Raw genomic sequence first — 18,177 nt, forward strand, 5'->3', positions numbered from 1 at the left:
TTGGCAGTTAGCTGGGGGGTTGTTTGGCATGCCCTCCAAAAAGTTCAACATGATTCATTATGCTCATTTATGAGTTTTGGGGTTACACAATCTTTAAAAAAAAGAAGAAGCAATGTTCCTAATTTTACAAGCACAAACAAAGGTGTAGGTGAGTGCTCGAGACATCTGGTAAGATGGGGGTCCCTAACTTGACGCTTAGCATTTGATCTTCTTACCTTGGTGGAAATTTCAATATCCTCCGAGGCTTAGGGAATACCTTATTCCCAACCTCGCTCATGTGTGATAGGAGTGAGTAATTATGCAATTGGATCTATATCCGATAGTTCTCGGGATAAAAGCTGTCCTAACTTGCTAGTCTTTAATCCAAGGTTCTTGTCATTGGAAAAAACGACACTCGAATCTCTTGTATTAATGACAGATTGCGTCATGGTTGAAGGTGATATCTTCAAGGTTGTTTCAGCTTTATCGAGGCCAGATTTAAAATAGACACCAGTGAGTATTTTACTTGTCTCATGGTCCACTTATGAAGTAACAATAGATTGGCCCAATTACCTTTAATCCTAAATAAGTCGAGTTAAGCCCCATATAGGATTTATCTCATTGAACTACCTGAGCAGTTAAGGTTAATGCTTCATATGTGTGTCTTATAACTATCTTTAAGATGACTTGCTAGCAGTACCGTTGAAACCGTCCGTGATACCGCGTAATCTAAATGCGAGTCTTTCCTAGGACGATGATGCAATATGGAGTTCTACTCTTGGGAATTTCTTTTCACTGCACTTACGCAAATTATAAATAGAGGCTTGTGTCTTTCTTTTGTACGAGGAACACGAAGTCATTGGCCTAATGCATGTGCGAGCTACGTCTCTCTAAAGGATTATAAGAGCCTAAAACCTAGCTTATTGTTGCAATGATCTAAACATACTTAACCCAATTATTGTAGCACTCACGATTCTCATGGACTTGATTCAAACTTTTACCCCTACCTTTTCAGTTTAACCAGTTTTGTGATGCAAAAAAAAGGCACGATTTTCGCTTAATGACGAATATGCATAAGCATCCTAACAACCCATTTTTCAGCACCTTCAAGCATGCCAATGTTAGTGCATAATCTAAAGCATTACATGTACAATCAATAAGGTCCTTGATTTTTTAAAGCGTGCATGAATGCAAAATCTTTCGTGCAATTTATTCGTTTAAAACATGCCAAAGTGCAAATAAACACAATTTCCAACATGATAGAATGATGCAACTTAAATGGTGGTTAGTTATCATAGACCTTCGCAGAATACTTCTCCCTTTCCAATGAAGTCGGCCTATGTTCTTAAGGCCTCCCATCAGGGTAGGATTTATGGTACGCACCTGATTACCAAGTGACGCGGTTCCTTGACCTGTAGCTCCATTGGTTGAAGCGGGATTCGCGTTCGATTGGACTTTACTTCGTTTGGGAGGCATTGTATAATTTTGGTTTTTCCTTCGTGGCTACATGCTCAGGTTACGAGAGAGATGACTCCTCGTGGAGGGAATTCGTCCGTGAGAACCTTCTCGAAGAGGGGGAGAAGAGAAAGACGGCAAGCTCGGAAGTCTTGCAAAGAGAGAGAAATTCCCTCTCTCTCTCTCTCTCTCTCTCTCTCTCTCTCTTTCTCTTACTCTCCCTTTCCCTCCCTCTCTCTCTCTCTCTCTCTCTCTCTCTCTCTCTCTCTTACCTTCTCCCTCACTCTCTCTCTCTCTCTTTCTTTCTCTTTCTCTTATTCTCTCACCCTCTAGTCATTAGTCGACCAGCAATGATCCCCTCCTCCCTAAGTTCAACGCCCACGGCCCTTTTATAGAGGGGGAAGCTTGGGTAAGGTATGGAGGCCCTCTCCCCCTCATTCGTAACAATAGTGACAAGGCTAGGAATTTTGAGCAATAGAAGCAATAGTTGATAACATAGACAAGGCTAGGAATTTTGAGCAAGCCACTATTTGTAATAAAAATGCAATCGTGACAGGGTACAACAACCTATGTGGACATCCAACAAGATTTAAAAAGTATTATTTTTTGAAGAGAAAAAACTAAATTCAACGTAGTAAAATAAAAAAGTCAATGTTCAAAATCACGATCATGGACTCAAGCTATGTAAGTATACATATTCTCCTTTCGAGATCCATGTATTTAAACAACGCTAAACTTATCTACAAACGTACTTTGCTTTAAAACACATCACATGTCTAAATACCATCAATAAAACTAATACATAACAAACATGTAAGAATTGCATATGGAACTTTGTACTCCTTTACCTAGCTGCATCTACCAACCTAGTTAAAAGTTTTGATGGGCTCATTCTAATCTTTGTGCCCCTTGAGGGTGGAGGTATTGTAGAGCTGCTCAATCGTAAGATTTGAACCCTTGATCTTCCATTGCTCCGGGAGTTATCATGTTGATCAAGCTGTCCACAAGTTGGCAAGATTTGAACATTTGGCCCTTTGGCGACCCTTCCTAGTGAGTAATCCCCCTTCCAAGGGACCTGTAGCATTCGTTGGCAAATAATGGTCACTCGTGATCTTTCTTGCCCAGGCAAAATGCCAATTCCCCATTTTTTATTTTAACGTTTCGAGGGGAGCCAACATTACCAGCCCCAATAGCCTAGCTTCCTTAGGCTGTCCTGTCCTCTCTCTTGCTTCTTCTTCTCCTTCGTCTTCGCCTTCTTCTGTTCCTCAAATTTCCGCCCCCGCGTTCGCTTCTTGCGGGTTAACGTCTTTTCGCAAGAGGTTGGCAGGCAGGCAGGCAGAAGGAGCGCAAACCCTAGGCACAGGCAGCGAAGCTACTCTCTACCTAATTGCCCTTCTTCCTGTCCCTCGAATGACACGCCTTTCTTTGTCTCCACAGGTGGTGTATTGATATACGTATATCTATATATTGGTTTGGAGTTTTCCTAGGGTTCCCACTGCAGATGGCGGGTGATTCTGGCCCGCGCTTTGCCCCTCCCGATCCCTCCCTGCCGCCCCCATGGCGAGCCCTGGTCGATGGCAACACAGGCTACATCTACTACTGGAACACCGAGACCAATGCCACCCAATATGATAAGCCCCATGCACAGCTAGGGCACCCTCCCCTTCCTCCCGCCCCCCCGCCTGGCCCTGGAGCAGCTCCCAGCACCCACACTCCCAAAATAGCCTCAGAAGCTGTCAGGGCTTCCCCACGAGCCTCCGCTGATGTGCAAAGCATCCGGCATGCAGACCGGGATTTTGACAATGGCAGCCTTCCAGCTGGTTCTAATACCCGAGGAGGTCCGATTGGTCATCATACAGGAAGCCATGGCGGCCGGTTTTCTGGCATGAGTGGGAGCACCAATCTGAATAATCCACCAGGTTCTGCAGCAGGAAATGCTTACCTTCATAGCAGCATTCATACTCCAAGTAACATGGTAAGCAGCACACCCCGGTCTGGGCCTGGTCTAACTCCCAGAGATGCAAAGTCAGGTCCTGCAATCCCAAGCCATGCCCCCAGGACAGGGTCTGGTATGTCAGGCGAGGTGCCAAGGTCTGGGTCAGCTGTGTCGTTTGGCCCTTCAAGGTCAGGGCTTGGTTTATCAAGTACAGGTGGCCGTATTAGTGCTAGAGATAGTCAGTGGGGCAGTAGTGCTGGACGGGACAGTCAGTGGGGAAGTGCCGGTGGGAAGGATGGGCACTGGTGTGGAAGTGGTGGCCGAGATAGTCAGTGGGGTGGCAGTGGTGATCGGGACAGTCAGTTGGGTGGCAGGGATAGCCAGTGGGGTGGAAGTGGGAGCCGGGAGAATCAATGGGGAAGCAGTGCTAAGGAAGGCCAGTGGGGTGGTAGTGCGAAGGATAGTCAGTGGGGCAGCAGCAGTGGCAGGGACAGTCAATGGGGCAGTTCCAAGCAAGCATACCACAGTTCAGGAGGTTCAAGAGGAGGCAGTGGAGGTAGCATGCATGGAAGTGGTGCAAAGAGCATACAAGTTGACCCTCGTGGACATGCTCCTATGCAGCCCAAGTTAGCATCGGTGCCCATTCATCATAGGCATCAGGTGCAGTCTCTATGTCTTGGAGATTCTTATTCTGTGCCCTTCAAGTTTTCTTTTACTGCATTTGGCACTATTCACTATTATCTGAATGCCATTTCCATTCTAGATGAGTACATCATTCCCAAATTTGCTTTGAGTGAAAGGAAATCAATGCTCTCATTTTAGATGAATTCAGCACTATAACAATCCTCGATTTGTTCATTTCTATCGAGAATGATTGTGGGTGGCAAATTGTTGAATTGCCTCATTGATTTTCAGATTAACTAGCTTTCTACTGCCATTGGGTCCATCCATCTCGCTACATCGAGATCGGCAAGAACAAAAATTTTAATAAGGGAGAACAATGGGCATCTCCATGACTGTTTTGCCCTCAATTCCAACTGCCATGTGAGGAGGAAAACCCTTGTGGTGTTGAATCCAATGAGAAGTATCCATAATTTGAATACCTGCAGCTGATCACCAATACGACAGAAGTCTCAACTAGCTTTAGATGCCAGGAAAGACTCTAGGCTATCTAGAGCTCTTTTTGCTTGTGTTGTCTCCAGCCTTTCACAAGACAACAGTTGACCTTTCATCCACATGTAGTAATTTATGAAAAGAGATGCCAAGTCTCCTCTTGCGGTGAAAGATTAGTAGCAATTCCTCCTATAGAGATATTATAGATGCCATCAACTTAACAGGTTTCTGGCAACACTTACTCGTCAGTTGATCTTGCTGTGAATCACCTTTATCTTCACAATGTCTTTCTAGATACTCCAGAGATGAAGATTAGCCTAGAACAATTTCACAGTCAATTAATCAAACCATTTCATACTTTAATCATTTCCAACAAAAGTGCCGACAGGAACTCACATGCTATTTTAACTCACATTAGTATGTGAGTTCTTGCCGGCACTTTTGTTGAAAATTATTAAAGCATGAAACGGTTTTGTTAATTGACTGTGAAATTTTAAAATAGCATGTGAGTTCCTGCCGGCACGTATGGAATAGTTTGGTTAATTGACTGTGAAATTGTTCTAGGCTAATCTTCATCTCTAGAGTGTCTAGAAAGACATTGTGAAGATAAAGGTGGATCACAGCAAGATCAGATGTTGAGTAGATGTTGCGAGAAACGTGTTAAGTTGATGGCATCTATAACATCTCTATAGGAGGGATTGCTACTGATCTTTGACGCAGGAGAAGACTTGACATCTCTTTTCATAAATTGCTATTTCTTTTCATAAATTGCTATATGTGGATGAAAGGTCAGTTGTCGTCTTGTGAAAGGCTCGAGACAACACAAGCAGAAAGAGCTCTGGCTGGCTTGGAGTCTTTCTTGGTATCTAAAGCCAGTTGAGACTTCTGCCATGTTGGTGATTAGCTGCAGGTGTTCAAATTATGGATACTTCTCATTGGATACAGCAGCACAAGGGTTTCCCTCCTCACGGGGCAGTTGGAATTGAGGGCAAAACTGTCATGGAGATGCCCATTGTTCACCCTTATTAAGCTTTTTGTTCTTGCTGATCTCAATGTAGTGAGATGGATGGACCCAATGGCAGTAGAAAGCGAGTTAATTTGAACCCATAGCAGCACACTGTCCAGTTGTACAGTTCAGCGCTTGCTTTGCCCCTTGCAACAGTCTTGAGCCCAGTTGCAACAGCTTTGCAAGCATCTCTAGGTCCTAATTGGGTCAACTTGAAAAGTGGTGCTGGCCACTAAGATCAGAGTATCTAGCCTCTATTGTTGTTGTTCATGGTGCTGTGAAAGTGGTTAACTATGGTCAGCAGCAGGTTATTTGGAGAACTGCCCTATCCGTGCAAGTCCTGCTGTACAACCATCCGTCAACTTCTGCTGCTGCAGCTCATTGTCGTGCCTTGTGCTATGGTTGGAGCGAGTTGCAACATTGGCCTGTTTCCCTTTTGAGTTTTGTTACTCTGCTCTTGTTGAAGGTCAAGTAGAGATAATTCCATGGGATGCAGATACTCTGTATGTGTTTTGGTCGAACATCCGGGGAGAAGCTGAACACCTGTTTTACTGATACATCAAGTTAGGGCATGCATCTTGTATATTTCAAGGCTGGGGGACCTTTTTCCTTTCAAAGTGACCTGAAAATAGCAATGAAGATGGTGATTAATTTTTTCACCTCAAGGCCTCTTGCTTTGTGCTGTCTGCACAAATGAAAGCAGGCAAAGCAGTTTACCCACCATTTATGATTGCAAAGGAAAACTGCTGATAAGAAGTGGAATTTAACTATAGGTGAATGAGCAGGGGGTTCAACTCGAAATTTACTTAGGGCCAAATGAGCAGGAGGTTCAGAATTTTAACTTGTCCAGTTTACATTGCACTCAAGCTTTCTGCTGCCAAGGGCTGTTTGCTTCAGGGATGATTAAAGCTTAGTTGGAAGCTGTGAGTGCGGTCTGACATAGATTCACTAGTGAAGCCAAGCATGGACAAGAGGATAAAATGAATGTTGATTCATTTTGGAATATCCATGATCCAAGAAGCAGGTTGCTGAGATGTGCCGAAGAAATGAAACATTTGTTCCATGTAAACAAGCAAGTCATGGACAGGAGCCTTGCATGTGGCATCATCTATTGTGTGGTACAAATTTATCATCCAATCCAGTTGCAACCATCAGTCTTGAGCAAATTATTGCTTATTCTCAAGGTTTGATGTCTTTGGATGAGACAATACCTTTGCAAGAATTTTGACTTTCAAAGAACTTTTCAAATGGAGCATTGGGGACTACAAAGACCAGCAGTGCTTGTTTCCTTATGCTCTGTGGTGGCATCAAGGAAAATGACAAAAAGATTGTTCAAGAAGCATACTCGGCTTTATGAAAGTGGTTTCATTGAAGGGCCAGAGGACTGCTCTGCATTCTTTACTCCTCAGGTTTGAGATCTGCATATGCGGTGTTGCATATTTTGCTGCTCAATGAGCAGCAAGACTGCAGGTGTACAGCTCTTTGTGGCGACCCACTTTCTCTAGGAAATGAGGCTGACTTCAGGGTATAAGGGCAGTTATTAATATACTTTACTAATCCCTCACTCTCAACATATGTTTTTCTGGTGCTACCATTACCTTTGCAAAGGTTTGATGTCTTTGGATGAGACAATACCTTTGCAAGAATTTTGACTTTCAAAGAAATTTTCAAATGGAGCATTGAGGACTACAAAGACCAGCAGTGCTTGTTTCCTTATGCTCTGTGGTGGCACCAAGGAAAATGACAAAAAGATTGTTCTAGAAGCATACTCGGCTTTATGAAAGTGGTTTCATTGAAGGGCCAGAGGACTGCTCTGCTTTCTTTACTCCTCAGGTTTGAGATCTGCATATGTGGTGTCGCATATTTTGCTACCCAATGAGCAGCAAGACTGCAGGTGTACAGCTCTTTGTGGCGCCCACTTTCTCTAGGAAACGAGGCTGACTTCAGGGTAAAAGGGCAGTTATTAATATACTCTACTAATCCCTCAGTCTCAACATATGTTTTTCTGGGGCTACTATTACCTCACAGTGAGCTGCAGAAACTGATGGAGCTGGCATAACTCGCCAGGCTGTGAGCTTCAATGTAAGAGTTGAAATTGCTACAAGATGAGCTCATTGTTTATAACATTTTTAAATCTTAATAACTTCTAACTAAATCGGGTTTAGTGTTGTTCATGTTAACTTTCTTTAAACTTTGATCCACCTTTTTCCCCTCCCCAACCTGATAAAACATACCTATATGGATCCTACCTGCCTTCTCTTCCTCCTCTCTTTACTGTTCTCACAAGCAGGAATATCTTATGCAATCTATCTTGATTAGTGAACTTGGTAATATTGCACTATTCATTGTCTTGGGAAGTAGGAGAGGGGGAGTAGTATGTGTATGTGCGTGCCCATATGTGTGCAGGGACACATACAAGTCCAGGCAGGATTCAACAATCAATTATCATTGGTTGAAATGAGGTAGTCGCCATCTTTTTAGAGAGAGAGAGAGAGAGAGAGAGAGAGAGAGAGAGAGAGAGAGAGAGAAGCTATTTATGAAAAAAAGAGAGAGAAGCTATTCTACATATACATAAGGTTCACTTTTTGATGAGTACAACACTTAATTAAAAGCAACCATGTGAGTAGTGAGGCTGATTAGGCTGAGCCTTGGCAAGACACGATTGTGGATCTTGTATATCAAGCGTGATCATGTAGACAAATATCAAGAGTACTAGTTAGGACTTGGTCGTTTTCTTTTTAAAACAATTTGGTATATTAAGATTGTCAAAATAGAGTTGAGAGGTTCGCTTTGCGGTAGTACTCAAGGCTAGGTGGTTGGCTTTTTGGACTTGGGGGTCAATGGTTATTCTTTGCAAGCAATCTTGAGCTAGGTTTGATGGATGGATGTGTTAGGGTTATGATTTGCTTGTCTTGGGTTCTTGCCACCAATGATGTAAATAGCATAAACCATTGTGCATTATTCATAGGATTGATTGAAATGTTGTTACAAAAGATTGAGGTAGTGACTTTGATTAACTTAACTTGCATATGCTTTTAGTACATTATGGAATATTGGTGGTTTGGGAATCAATGCACTTTGATATTATACATTGTAGATATTGATAAAGGTCTATTTTGGGTTAGATTTCTAGCCTCATAATTAGGTGGTAAGGGATGCTTGCATCTTGTTCTATGGTTTTATTTGTTTTGATTTTTAATGTACATGCATCATATATGGGTGAGTGCTTGTGTTGCAGCCAATTTTGTTGATGCTACAATAATTTGTGATTATTTCAAAAGGGTTTCACTTAATGGGTTGCTTAACTCTTGTAGATCTTAGTATCTAAAAAGCAATAACATAGGTTTAGAATTGATTAAACTAGATAAGTCAATGTAACGACATCATACAAGATTCATGCATCATTGTTGCTAATGTTGCCTAGGTCTCTTTTTTGCATGAAGCTCCTACATTGGTAGTTATCCTTCTATGCCATGCCCACATGTGAACATGTGAAACAAGCCAAGTGAGAATGCATGAAAGTAGTGTAGTCAATGGCCTTTAATGCACAAGGAACTCTTGAAAGGGGGACATGCTATCATAGGTGGCATACAATCAATCCAAAGGTCAATGAAAGTTTGTTTTCTAGTTTACGACCATCCAAACTACGAAAGCACTTCCATGTTGAAATATCTAATACCCTAGCAAGAAATCAATACTGAAAGGGGAGCATCCTATCACGTATGCCAAAGAGTTGATCCAATAATCAACAAAAGCATGTTTGCCACAATCCAAGTCTTATACCCTAAACTTGAGCATGGGTAGGTGTCATGATGGTGAAACAATGACCCGCATCCTTCTTTTCTAAATTGTCGTTTTAGTTGGAGGGGGCATGGGAGATGAACTACAAACTTACAAACCAAAGAAAATTGGAGCATTGTTTGCTAGATTCATTGCCTTATTATCGTTGCCAAGCTTGCAACATTTTGTTATCTCTATATAGAGGTTAATGCCACAATGTCTTCTACTTTGTGTTCCAAATAGGGTCTTGTGCGAAAGTATGTGGTGGAAGAAGCAAGTTACATCAGCTACCCTATTAGAGTGCACAATGGAAGGGGAAGCATGAAAACAAATGCCCTCAATAGAAAGAAAGGAAGCAACATTGAACACAAGAATATGGAGTTTAGAGATGCTCAAAATTAGGTAATGGGACCCATAGATGACATGAGAATAAGATACGACCTCGAGGGGTGTAGCTCTTGGTGACCCTCTCCAACATGCCCATTTTCTTTCTCCACCAAATGCAAGGCGATGCTAAGATGATATGGAGGGATGCTTAGTCATCATGGTAGTGGTGCTTTGTGTTGTAGGGCAATGCTTCTCTAGGGTAACATTTGGCCTTGAAAGCAAGTGTATAGCCTAATATATGAGTCGCCTTGCCTACGAAAAGTGGCTGCCCAAGAAGCCCAAAGATAGAAGTGCCCCCCTATGAGCTGTAGTATAAAATAATTGTTAACACCCTCTCTAAAATTATGGGTGATTAGTTTAATAAATATATAATTGTTGTAACATACAAGTCCCTAGGAACCATCAACATGTCCCATATCAAAACAATAAGTTTGGCAAAAACATGCAACATCCTTGTACGTACAACAATGATTGAAGATGAACCATGAATACTTGAAGAGTGTTGACTGTGCATGATGCGTGTCAGAGAAAGCACCAAAGTCTTTGTCGATCATACTTGAATGATGATCATAGAAAGGAGAAATAACATATTCTCTATGTGAGTCATGAAGAACCCTATAGAAGCACACCATGACCATGGATTCCTTGCCCTCAGCCAACTTGCCAAATGGGTTTTTGATGTGAGAACTATCGAGCTAAAACATGCGTTACATATTGTTTAGCTCTTAATTATAGCCCCAAAACTTCATTATTACCAAACTTCCCAGACAACGTCCGTGTCCTATAAGCCAAACGCTAGTTTGGGAGAATCCACTCACCTATAAATAGGAGGCAGCTTGTCCACTCAGCCCATCTCTTTTTGCAGATTGCTTGTGCACTATTCTCTGCTGTCCACAGCCTTTTTCGTGGATATCTCAGTTCAAATTGCTGTCCATCAACCGGGCACTTGCATCCTGCCCTCCATCTAGAGTTGGTGATCGGTCTACATTGGCATTTTGCTGTTGGTGGCAGTTTCCAGTCTGCTGTCATTAGTTTCCAGCCATCATCATCACCTTGACAATATGTAAATATCAAGTTACTGCTTCCAGTCCCACACAACTTGCGTTTGTAGGCTAGCTGCTGTTGCCAGGCTTCTAGGAGCACTTCTACTGCTGTGTTTGCTGTTTACAGCAGTCGCCTACATCATCGAGTTGATCTCTAGCCTGCTGCCCATTGTTTATGCTGTTTCAATTGTGTTGAGCTTGATCCAAACCCTCCAAATCTGTTGCCAGCCTTCGAGGAGCACTTCTACTGCTGTGTTTGTTGTTTACAGTAGTTGCCTGCATCATTGAGTCGATCACTAGCTTGTTGTCCATTGATTATGCTGCTCCAATCGTGTTCAGTCTGATCTAGACTCTCTAGATCTATGTTTGCTGCCGCTAATCACATTTGGAGCCTATTTGCTATATTTTGGGATGCGCATAGAGTATTGCACTCTCTCTAGCTCATACCCTTTGCCTTGATCCTTCAGAGATATGAGAATTCGTGGTTTTGTATAGTGTGTTTAAGAGATATGAGAATTCGTGGTTTTGTATTCATTTTGTATAGTGTGTTTATTGCATTGAGCATATTCAATTCATTCACTATGCTTTCATCTTTTGTGTTCATTATCTTTAAGTTATCCTAACCTTGTTGAGTTTTTTAAAATCAGTTGTGCTTTGTCGTATGATTGTATTTGTATTCTCTGTTTGAGTCTTTCTTTACAAGAACCAACTATGAGCAAAGCCAATTTGCTGTCGTGTCTCCCATCATGGGCTTGAAGACATGCCAACTTCAAGGTTTCAAAACCACTAGATAAATTGATGCATGTTGAAAATCACAAACTAGGGATCTATCATATAAAGAATATGGGTGAGGCCAAGATGCCCCACTGCAACTACTCTCTCACAATTCCTCTGTCTCACGGGGATGTGAAATTTGGAGATGGTTTAATATTGTTGATAACATTTGATTAAATTATTAATCAAATGTGCAAGATTATTTAGTACATGTGATGCACATGGCAATTATTTCATGGTAATAGGCCAAGGACCTTGAGGATGTACTAGGTGTCAAAGGCAAAAGTTGTGATAAGTTGTGTTGGCTGGGTTTGGGGGTCAGTTGGTATTAGTTTTGACCCTAGAAGAGTTATTTGGCCAATAAGTGTTAGTGGTGATACTAGGGACTAGTATTAATTAATTAATTAACGCTAGTCTAAGAGTCAATAGAGATTGGGGACCACTTCAGGTTGCAAATGGACTAGCCAATTTAATTATGGATAGACACATTTAATTTTGGACAAGGTTAGAAGGATTGAAATTAACTATCAGGATTATTTAATTATAAAAATTAGTTAAATGACTGGATAACATTGAAAAATAGGTTTAGAAGGCCGTCACTTGGCAAAAATGCCCATGCAAATTGAGAAAACGTTTTTGGGAGCTGGGTCTCAGCCATTCAATTAGTTTATAGCTTGGGAGAGAGAGAGAGGGAGCGGCTGGTCCATTTTTTGATTAGAGAATAATAATTTGTTGCAAAAGACAATCATATGGGGGCCTTAGTAGGCAAGGGATAGCAAGGAGTCACCTTCTAGGGGTTGGCAACAATATTGTTGATCAGGTGACAACATTTTGGAGGTATTTGATAGTATGTAATTGCATTAAATATAGGCTGGAGCAGGCAGCAGACAGAATTTAGGGTCCTTGCAAAGACAATGAGATTTCTCTCTCATCTTGATTTTCTCTCACCTTCTTCAACCCATCCTCAAGAGATCTCAGCATTTCTCAGCCATTTTGAGAAGATCTGAGTCAAATTTGGTGGATAGCAGAGATCTTTGTTGTAAATCCTATATTTTTGTGAAAATTAGGGTTTGACAGCCACCTTGGGACCTATGCCAATTGGTGAAGGCATTATATACTTAATTCAGCTCATGAAATTTGTGTAATTGTTAGGAAATTCAGATGCCAGCCCATTCATTGTAATATGGGGTACCATTTGGCCAGTTGGAAGTTCCATTTGTGCAAGTCCTAAGTGAGAAATCAAGGGGCAATTGGCCTGAATTGATTGTTGATTATTGCTATAGCAAAGAGGCTTTTGGAACAACAAAGAAGATTGTAAATCTCAACTTGTACTTAGGTTAAAGAAATACCGAAAGGGGTGTCAGTTTTGGGGCCAATAGGGTGTCCAATGTTTGAGATTATGAAGGCAATTTGTCCATTTTAAGTTATGTTCATTTGTTGATTGCTATAATTAAGTGCTTAATCAGGGAATTACCACCCTTTCCAAGAAGGAATGTTGGTTTCACCCTCTTTGACTCGTGGACTTGTGAGGAGTGAAAGTATCGTCGGAGCTTGAACATAGATTTTGTTGTCCCAATAGCCTTAGACTTCTTGATTGGGGTTAGAGTCTTGAGTTGGATGAGGAAGTGAAACCATCCTTGTCGTTGGCCTCCTTTTACTTCTTTGCCATTGTAGTTTCATGTAGTCTTTGCGGAGACACCTCTTCTTTTCTTACACAAGTATCACTTTCCCTAGTTCTTCTTGTCCTTCTGTCCACTCAAAGATGTTGTCGTGTAGTCACTTTTGGATGAAGAAGGCAGCCTCCCCTACAACCTCAAAGAAGAGTTGTGCGAAATCATCATGCAAGCCGTGTTGAAAGCTGACTGGTGTGCTAAGTGTAAGCTTGCAGTGTGTTGGCCACACCACCATACTTGAGAGGGAGCTTGTAAAGAGCAGTTTGCACCAAGTGTGCCTTTGGTAAAGCTGTAGACATTTTGTGAAGTTGATTTTGGAGAGTCGTGACTTGTAGAAGAAACACTTGCATGGATTTGCATGGATTCTCTATTCTTGAACTTAAGGGTTTGAAGTTGACCATAAAGGATAATAGTTCTCATGTTGGATGGTGCCTTGTACATGAGCTGCTGAAACCAACCTTCCTTCTTGGCATGGGTAGTAAATGACTTGATTTACCACAAATTATAGCAAGCGATAAATACACAAATCTGAAACTACAAAATTTGCCACTTAATCTTGGATAGTCGACATCCGGTTGGCCCCAACAATTGGCTCCCCTTGCAGTATTTCTTTATCTTGTATTACCGGAAGGTTGAGGTACACTAAGAGACATGCTGATCTCCTTCAATCTTCAATATAATTGCTGTCAAAAAATGACTACTATTTCATAAAATCAATTAGCCCTGATTGTACTACAATTTAGGCACAATTGGGTCTTTGATCTCTCACATGCGGGCCACAATAAATTGAGAATGGGCTATCTATGGGATTGGTTGAAAGTTCCTTGCTGTCAACTGCTACACCTAGTATAAGGTCTTTAATAATTGAGCATGGTTATTGAGGTGGTTGTGGAAACCCTAATCTCTATTGTGAGTGAGGGTCTCAGCAACAATTTCTTCAATTGCTCTCCACCTCAAGCTGGATATTTGCCCAAGAACTATTGATGGATTGTCAGAGGATGAGAGAGAGAACGCTATAGAGAGAAATTTCACATTCTGTTGTGCGAGAAAGTGTTTAGATCTGCTGTTGCCCTGATTTAGGATAGCATAAATGCTATTGACTATGGATTTGTGAGCTCCTAATGCTATTACCAGCCCTTGTAGATAGTTGCCAGCTGTTGATCACCTTTTGGGAGTAGTCACTTGTTGTAGAAATACCTCTGGTTGGTTGGAAATGCCAACAAACTGCTGGCGCTTGCTGTAGCACCACTTTCTCCTCTCTCTCTCTCTCTCTCTCTCTCTCAATGCATTGAATGGCTGGAATTGTTAGCAGAGTATTTGTCAGCTCATGTGTGAGTCTGAGCTTGATCTGGGCTGGGCATTTTTATTAGGTATTTTAGGTATTTTTCTGGTGTGGCATTTTATGCCATTGAGGCATTTTATGCACCAGTCGGCCAGCATTAAATGCTGTCCGACCAGCATTATTGCTCCCCACTTTTTCAGCCTATTTATACTCAGTGGCTCCTCCTCAGTTAGTCACTTCATCTTCACCATCTGCAGACTCTGTGGAGAGAGGAGCCAGTGCCAGTGCCCACGCAGCCAGTGACTCACTGTTGTATGTGACTGTCTCGTGTTCAGATATATGGATTCCATTTCCCGTGCATACATCTGAGTTCTCATCTGTATCGTGTTCTTTTCTTTTCTTTTCTCTTTTTGTCTTGTGTTTCAGCAGTTTATTTCAGCACATGTTTATACTTCCACCGCTGCTCCATCTCTGACATGGTATCAGTTTTCAGGATTTGTGTTTCTGCTGTGTTTTCTTGCTGATTTCAGGACTGTTTTGTACCCCTGCTGATCAGACAACTGCTGCCGCAGCCAGGCGACCTGTTTTGGGGCTGTTTTCAGCCTGCGTTTTTTGCAGTTTTGCCATCGCCTGCTGCCTCCGCACCCTCTGCTGCCTGCGTTTTTCATCTGCAACTGCTGGCGACAGTTTTCTACCTGTTTTTCTCCAGTTTTTATAGCCTGTGTTTTGCTGATTCAGCATCTCTCGTGGCTGGGTGACTGTTCCTTCAGGCCGTTTTTGCTGTTTTTGGCAGTTTTTGACTGATTTTTTGACTTTCTGCAGCAGCTTTTGTCTTCTATTGATCAGATTTTGGGTTCTATTGCATGTGAACTCTCATTTTCTGTAGTCTGTGCTTGTGTTTTGGTTGTGTTTCCTCTCTAAATTCCATCTCTTCTCTACTTCTCTTCTTATCTTCTCCATATGGCTCCTCCGTGCACTTCCACTGATGATAAGTTACATGGACCTGATTATCTCACATGGAGTGTTGTCATGAAAGCTTGGTTTGTGCAGAAGCGGCTATGGTACATCGTCTGTGGAGCTCTTGCTCAACCTCTCCGTCCTTTTCCTCTTCCTGAAGACTTTGATGAGGACAACCATGAGGAAGCGGTGCTCAGATGGGACTCGGACGATGCCCGTGCTTACTCGGCGTTGCTTCGGTGTATTTCTGAAGCGGTCTTACCGGCGGTTACCTCCTGTAGGACATCTCTTGAAGTATGGCAGAAGTTGCAGCAGATGTACGAGGCACCTTCCACCATGCGGGCCGTCACACTTTATGGCTAGCTCCAGCAGATGAAGTTTGAGCCGAAAGATACTATTCGGTCTTTTCTTCTTCGTGTTACGCAGGTACAGGACCAGCTTCGGCACATGCAATCTGCTCTTCCCGAGGTGCATCTTGTCGGGACGGTCCTCTACAAGCTCCCCCCGGAGTTTGATGGAGTGGCTAATGCTTTGCGGGCGCAGACATCATCGACTCCTGTCAGTTTTACATATATGACCTCGATGCTTCTTGAGCATGAGGCATCCTTGAGATTACAGGGGCGGCTTCCGGCACATTATGGAGGTGAGGCTTATGTAGCTTCAGCGAGGGGTGACGGGAAGAAGAAGTCGAAGGCCCAGTGTTACCACTGTGGCAAGAAGGGACATTTGCGAAAGGACTGCAAGAAGTTAGCGGCTTCCAGGAAGAAGGAGCAGAAGACGAAGCGGGATGCTGACTCTACCGATGAGTCCTCTCCTTCATCAGACTCCGACTTCGATCCTCCGACCAAGGTGAAGTCCAAGGCGCGGAAGGGATCCTCTTCTTCGGATCGCGGGAAGGGCTTGGTGGCCCCTTCCTCGGCTGCTTTCTAGTGGTGGTGATGAGGTCATCCCTCACGACTCTCTTGTGCCAGAGAGGGAGTGTGAGCGGGTGTTCAGATGGAGCAGCCGCGCCTCATCTATACTTTTATACAGGTGCACAGGTTCCAGAGAGGGCCGTCCTTGGCGCATCGACTTCAGTCTGGCGGAATCAAATCCTGGAGTTGGGATTGACATCCAGGTTCATGATGAGCTGGTCATCTGACAGAGAGCGGGAGGCATTCGTCTGGAGCTCACATGAGGGGACACTTTGGCGGTCTGGCCAAAGGCGGCGAATCCATGGTCACATATGTTCAGCGGCATTTTTGACAGGATAGTCTTGTATGCTACTGCGAGACATTGGTGATGGACACAGAGACATGCTATGATCTTCTCTATTTTCAGGTGTTTGGTACGATCGACATCGACATCAGGTTCTCTCCGAGGCACCTTGGTGGTGGCTTGATCACCCACTGCTTGGGTATCCATGGTTCTACTTGGTGGTTCTATGTTGTATAGTTTCTGATCCCTTTTCCTTGTACTATTGTATTGTATCAGATCACTAATGATCTGAGAGAGGGTGTTAGCAGAGTATTTGTCAGCTCATGTGTGAGTCTGAGCTTGATCTGGGCTGGGCATTTTTATTAGGTATTTTAGGTATTTTCTGGTGTGGCATTTTATGCCATTGGGGCATTTTATGCACCAGTCGGCCAGCATTAAATGTTGTCCGACCAGCATTATTGCTCCCCACTTTTTCAGCCTATTTATACTCAGTGGCTCCTCCTCAGTCAGTCACTTCATCTTCACCATCTGCAGACTCTGTGGAGAGAGGAGCCAGTGCCAGTGCCCACGCAGCCAGTGACTCACTGTTGTATGCGACTGTCTCGTGTTCAGATGTATGGATTCCATTTCCCGTGCATACATCTGAGTTCTCATCTGTATCGTGTTCTTTTCTTTTCTTTTCTCTTTTTGTCTTGTGTTTCAGCAGTTTATTTCAGCACATGTTTATGCTTCCACCGTTGCTCCACTTCTGACAGGAATGACCCTTAGCTAGTCCCTAAATAGTCCTTTCCTAGTTTGCATGGGTAATTTTAACAAGTGGCAGCCTCTTTTGCCACTTGGTCACTTGTTTTGACACTTGGCAGCCTTCTAATTGTAGTTTTCAGCATTCATTAATTAAATTTCAGAATTCAAAATTTGAAAATTTAATGCTTAGTTCTCAATATCACTAGGTGACATTTTAATGGCCAATTAATGGCCTAGGCCCAAGTTGACACTAGGCATTCACAAGTACCTATTCAACATATTTTATACAACTTTGGTCAATGTCACCTAGTGATCATGGGGATACTTAGATAATCAATGTGACTTAATTGACTTGCACTTCACATGTGTATCTCACACTTGCACAACTTAATAATGGCAAATCCAAACATTAAAAATACATATTCTCACGACAGCCGTGGAGCTTGATTCACGCCTCCAAAGCCTTGCCATAGGAAGTAATAATTGACAAGATCTCTTTGGAGATGTAGTGGAGAATTGCCGGATATGTTGTAGGGTTGTCCATGTCACAATCAAGGATTGCTTTTTCAAAGTTGTCTTTATTCCAACCAAACTATAGTGTTTAAGGTCATTGAGGATGAGAATTTGTTTCAAAGGCGAGATACCAAAGTCTTTTGTGTACAAACCAAGCCCTTATATAGTAGTCCAAGTATGATAATTAGAACCATGCAACTTGTCATCAAAGGAATGGAGGATATAATAGGGAAATAAGAGATACTTGGGGTGGCGAAATGATTTAGTTTTCGAGAGATTATGAACAAAGTTTAAGAGTCTAGAGTTCACACAACACTACAAGCACATGAGTATTGTAG

General features: G+C 42.6%; 1 protein-coding gene across 1 annotated transcript in view; it reads left to right on the plus strand.

The window, feature by feature from the left end:
* The first annotated feature begins 2,587 nt into the window (after positions 1-2,587).
* LOC148036840 (uncharacterized) overlaps positions 2,588-18,177 on the plus strand; it is an 85,075-nt gene continuing 69,485 nt past the window's right edge. Inside the window, exon 1 of the mRNA XM_087675738.1 lies at positions 2,588-4,030. Coding sequence (XP_087531864.1) covers positions 2,936-4,030 — 1,095 coding nt within the window. The 5' untranslated portion in view covers positions 2,588-2,935. The remainder of the gene's footprint in view (positions 4,031-18,177) is intronic.

Source organism: Lygodium microphyllum, chromosome 4, assembly GCF_053477565.2.
Source record: "Lygodium microphyllum isolate KBCC chromosome 4, Lygodium_microphyllum_v1.1.10, whole genome shotgun sequence".
NCBI classification, from domain to species: Eukaryota; Viridiplantae; Streptophyta; class Polypodiopsida; order Schizaeales; family Lygodiaceae; genus Lygodium; species Lygodium microphyllum.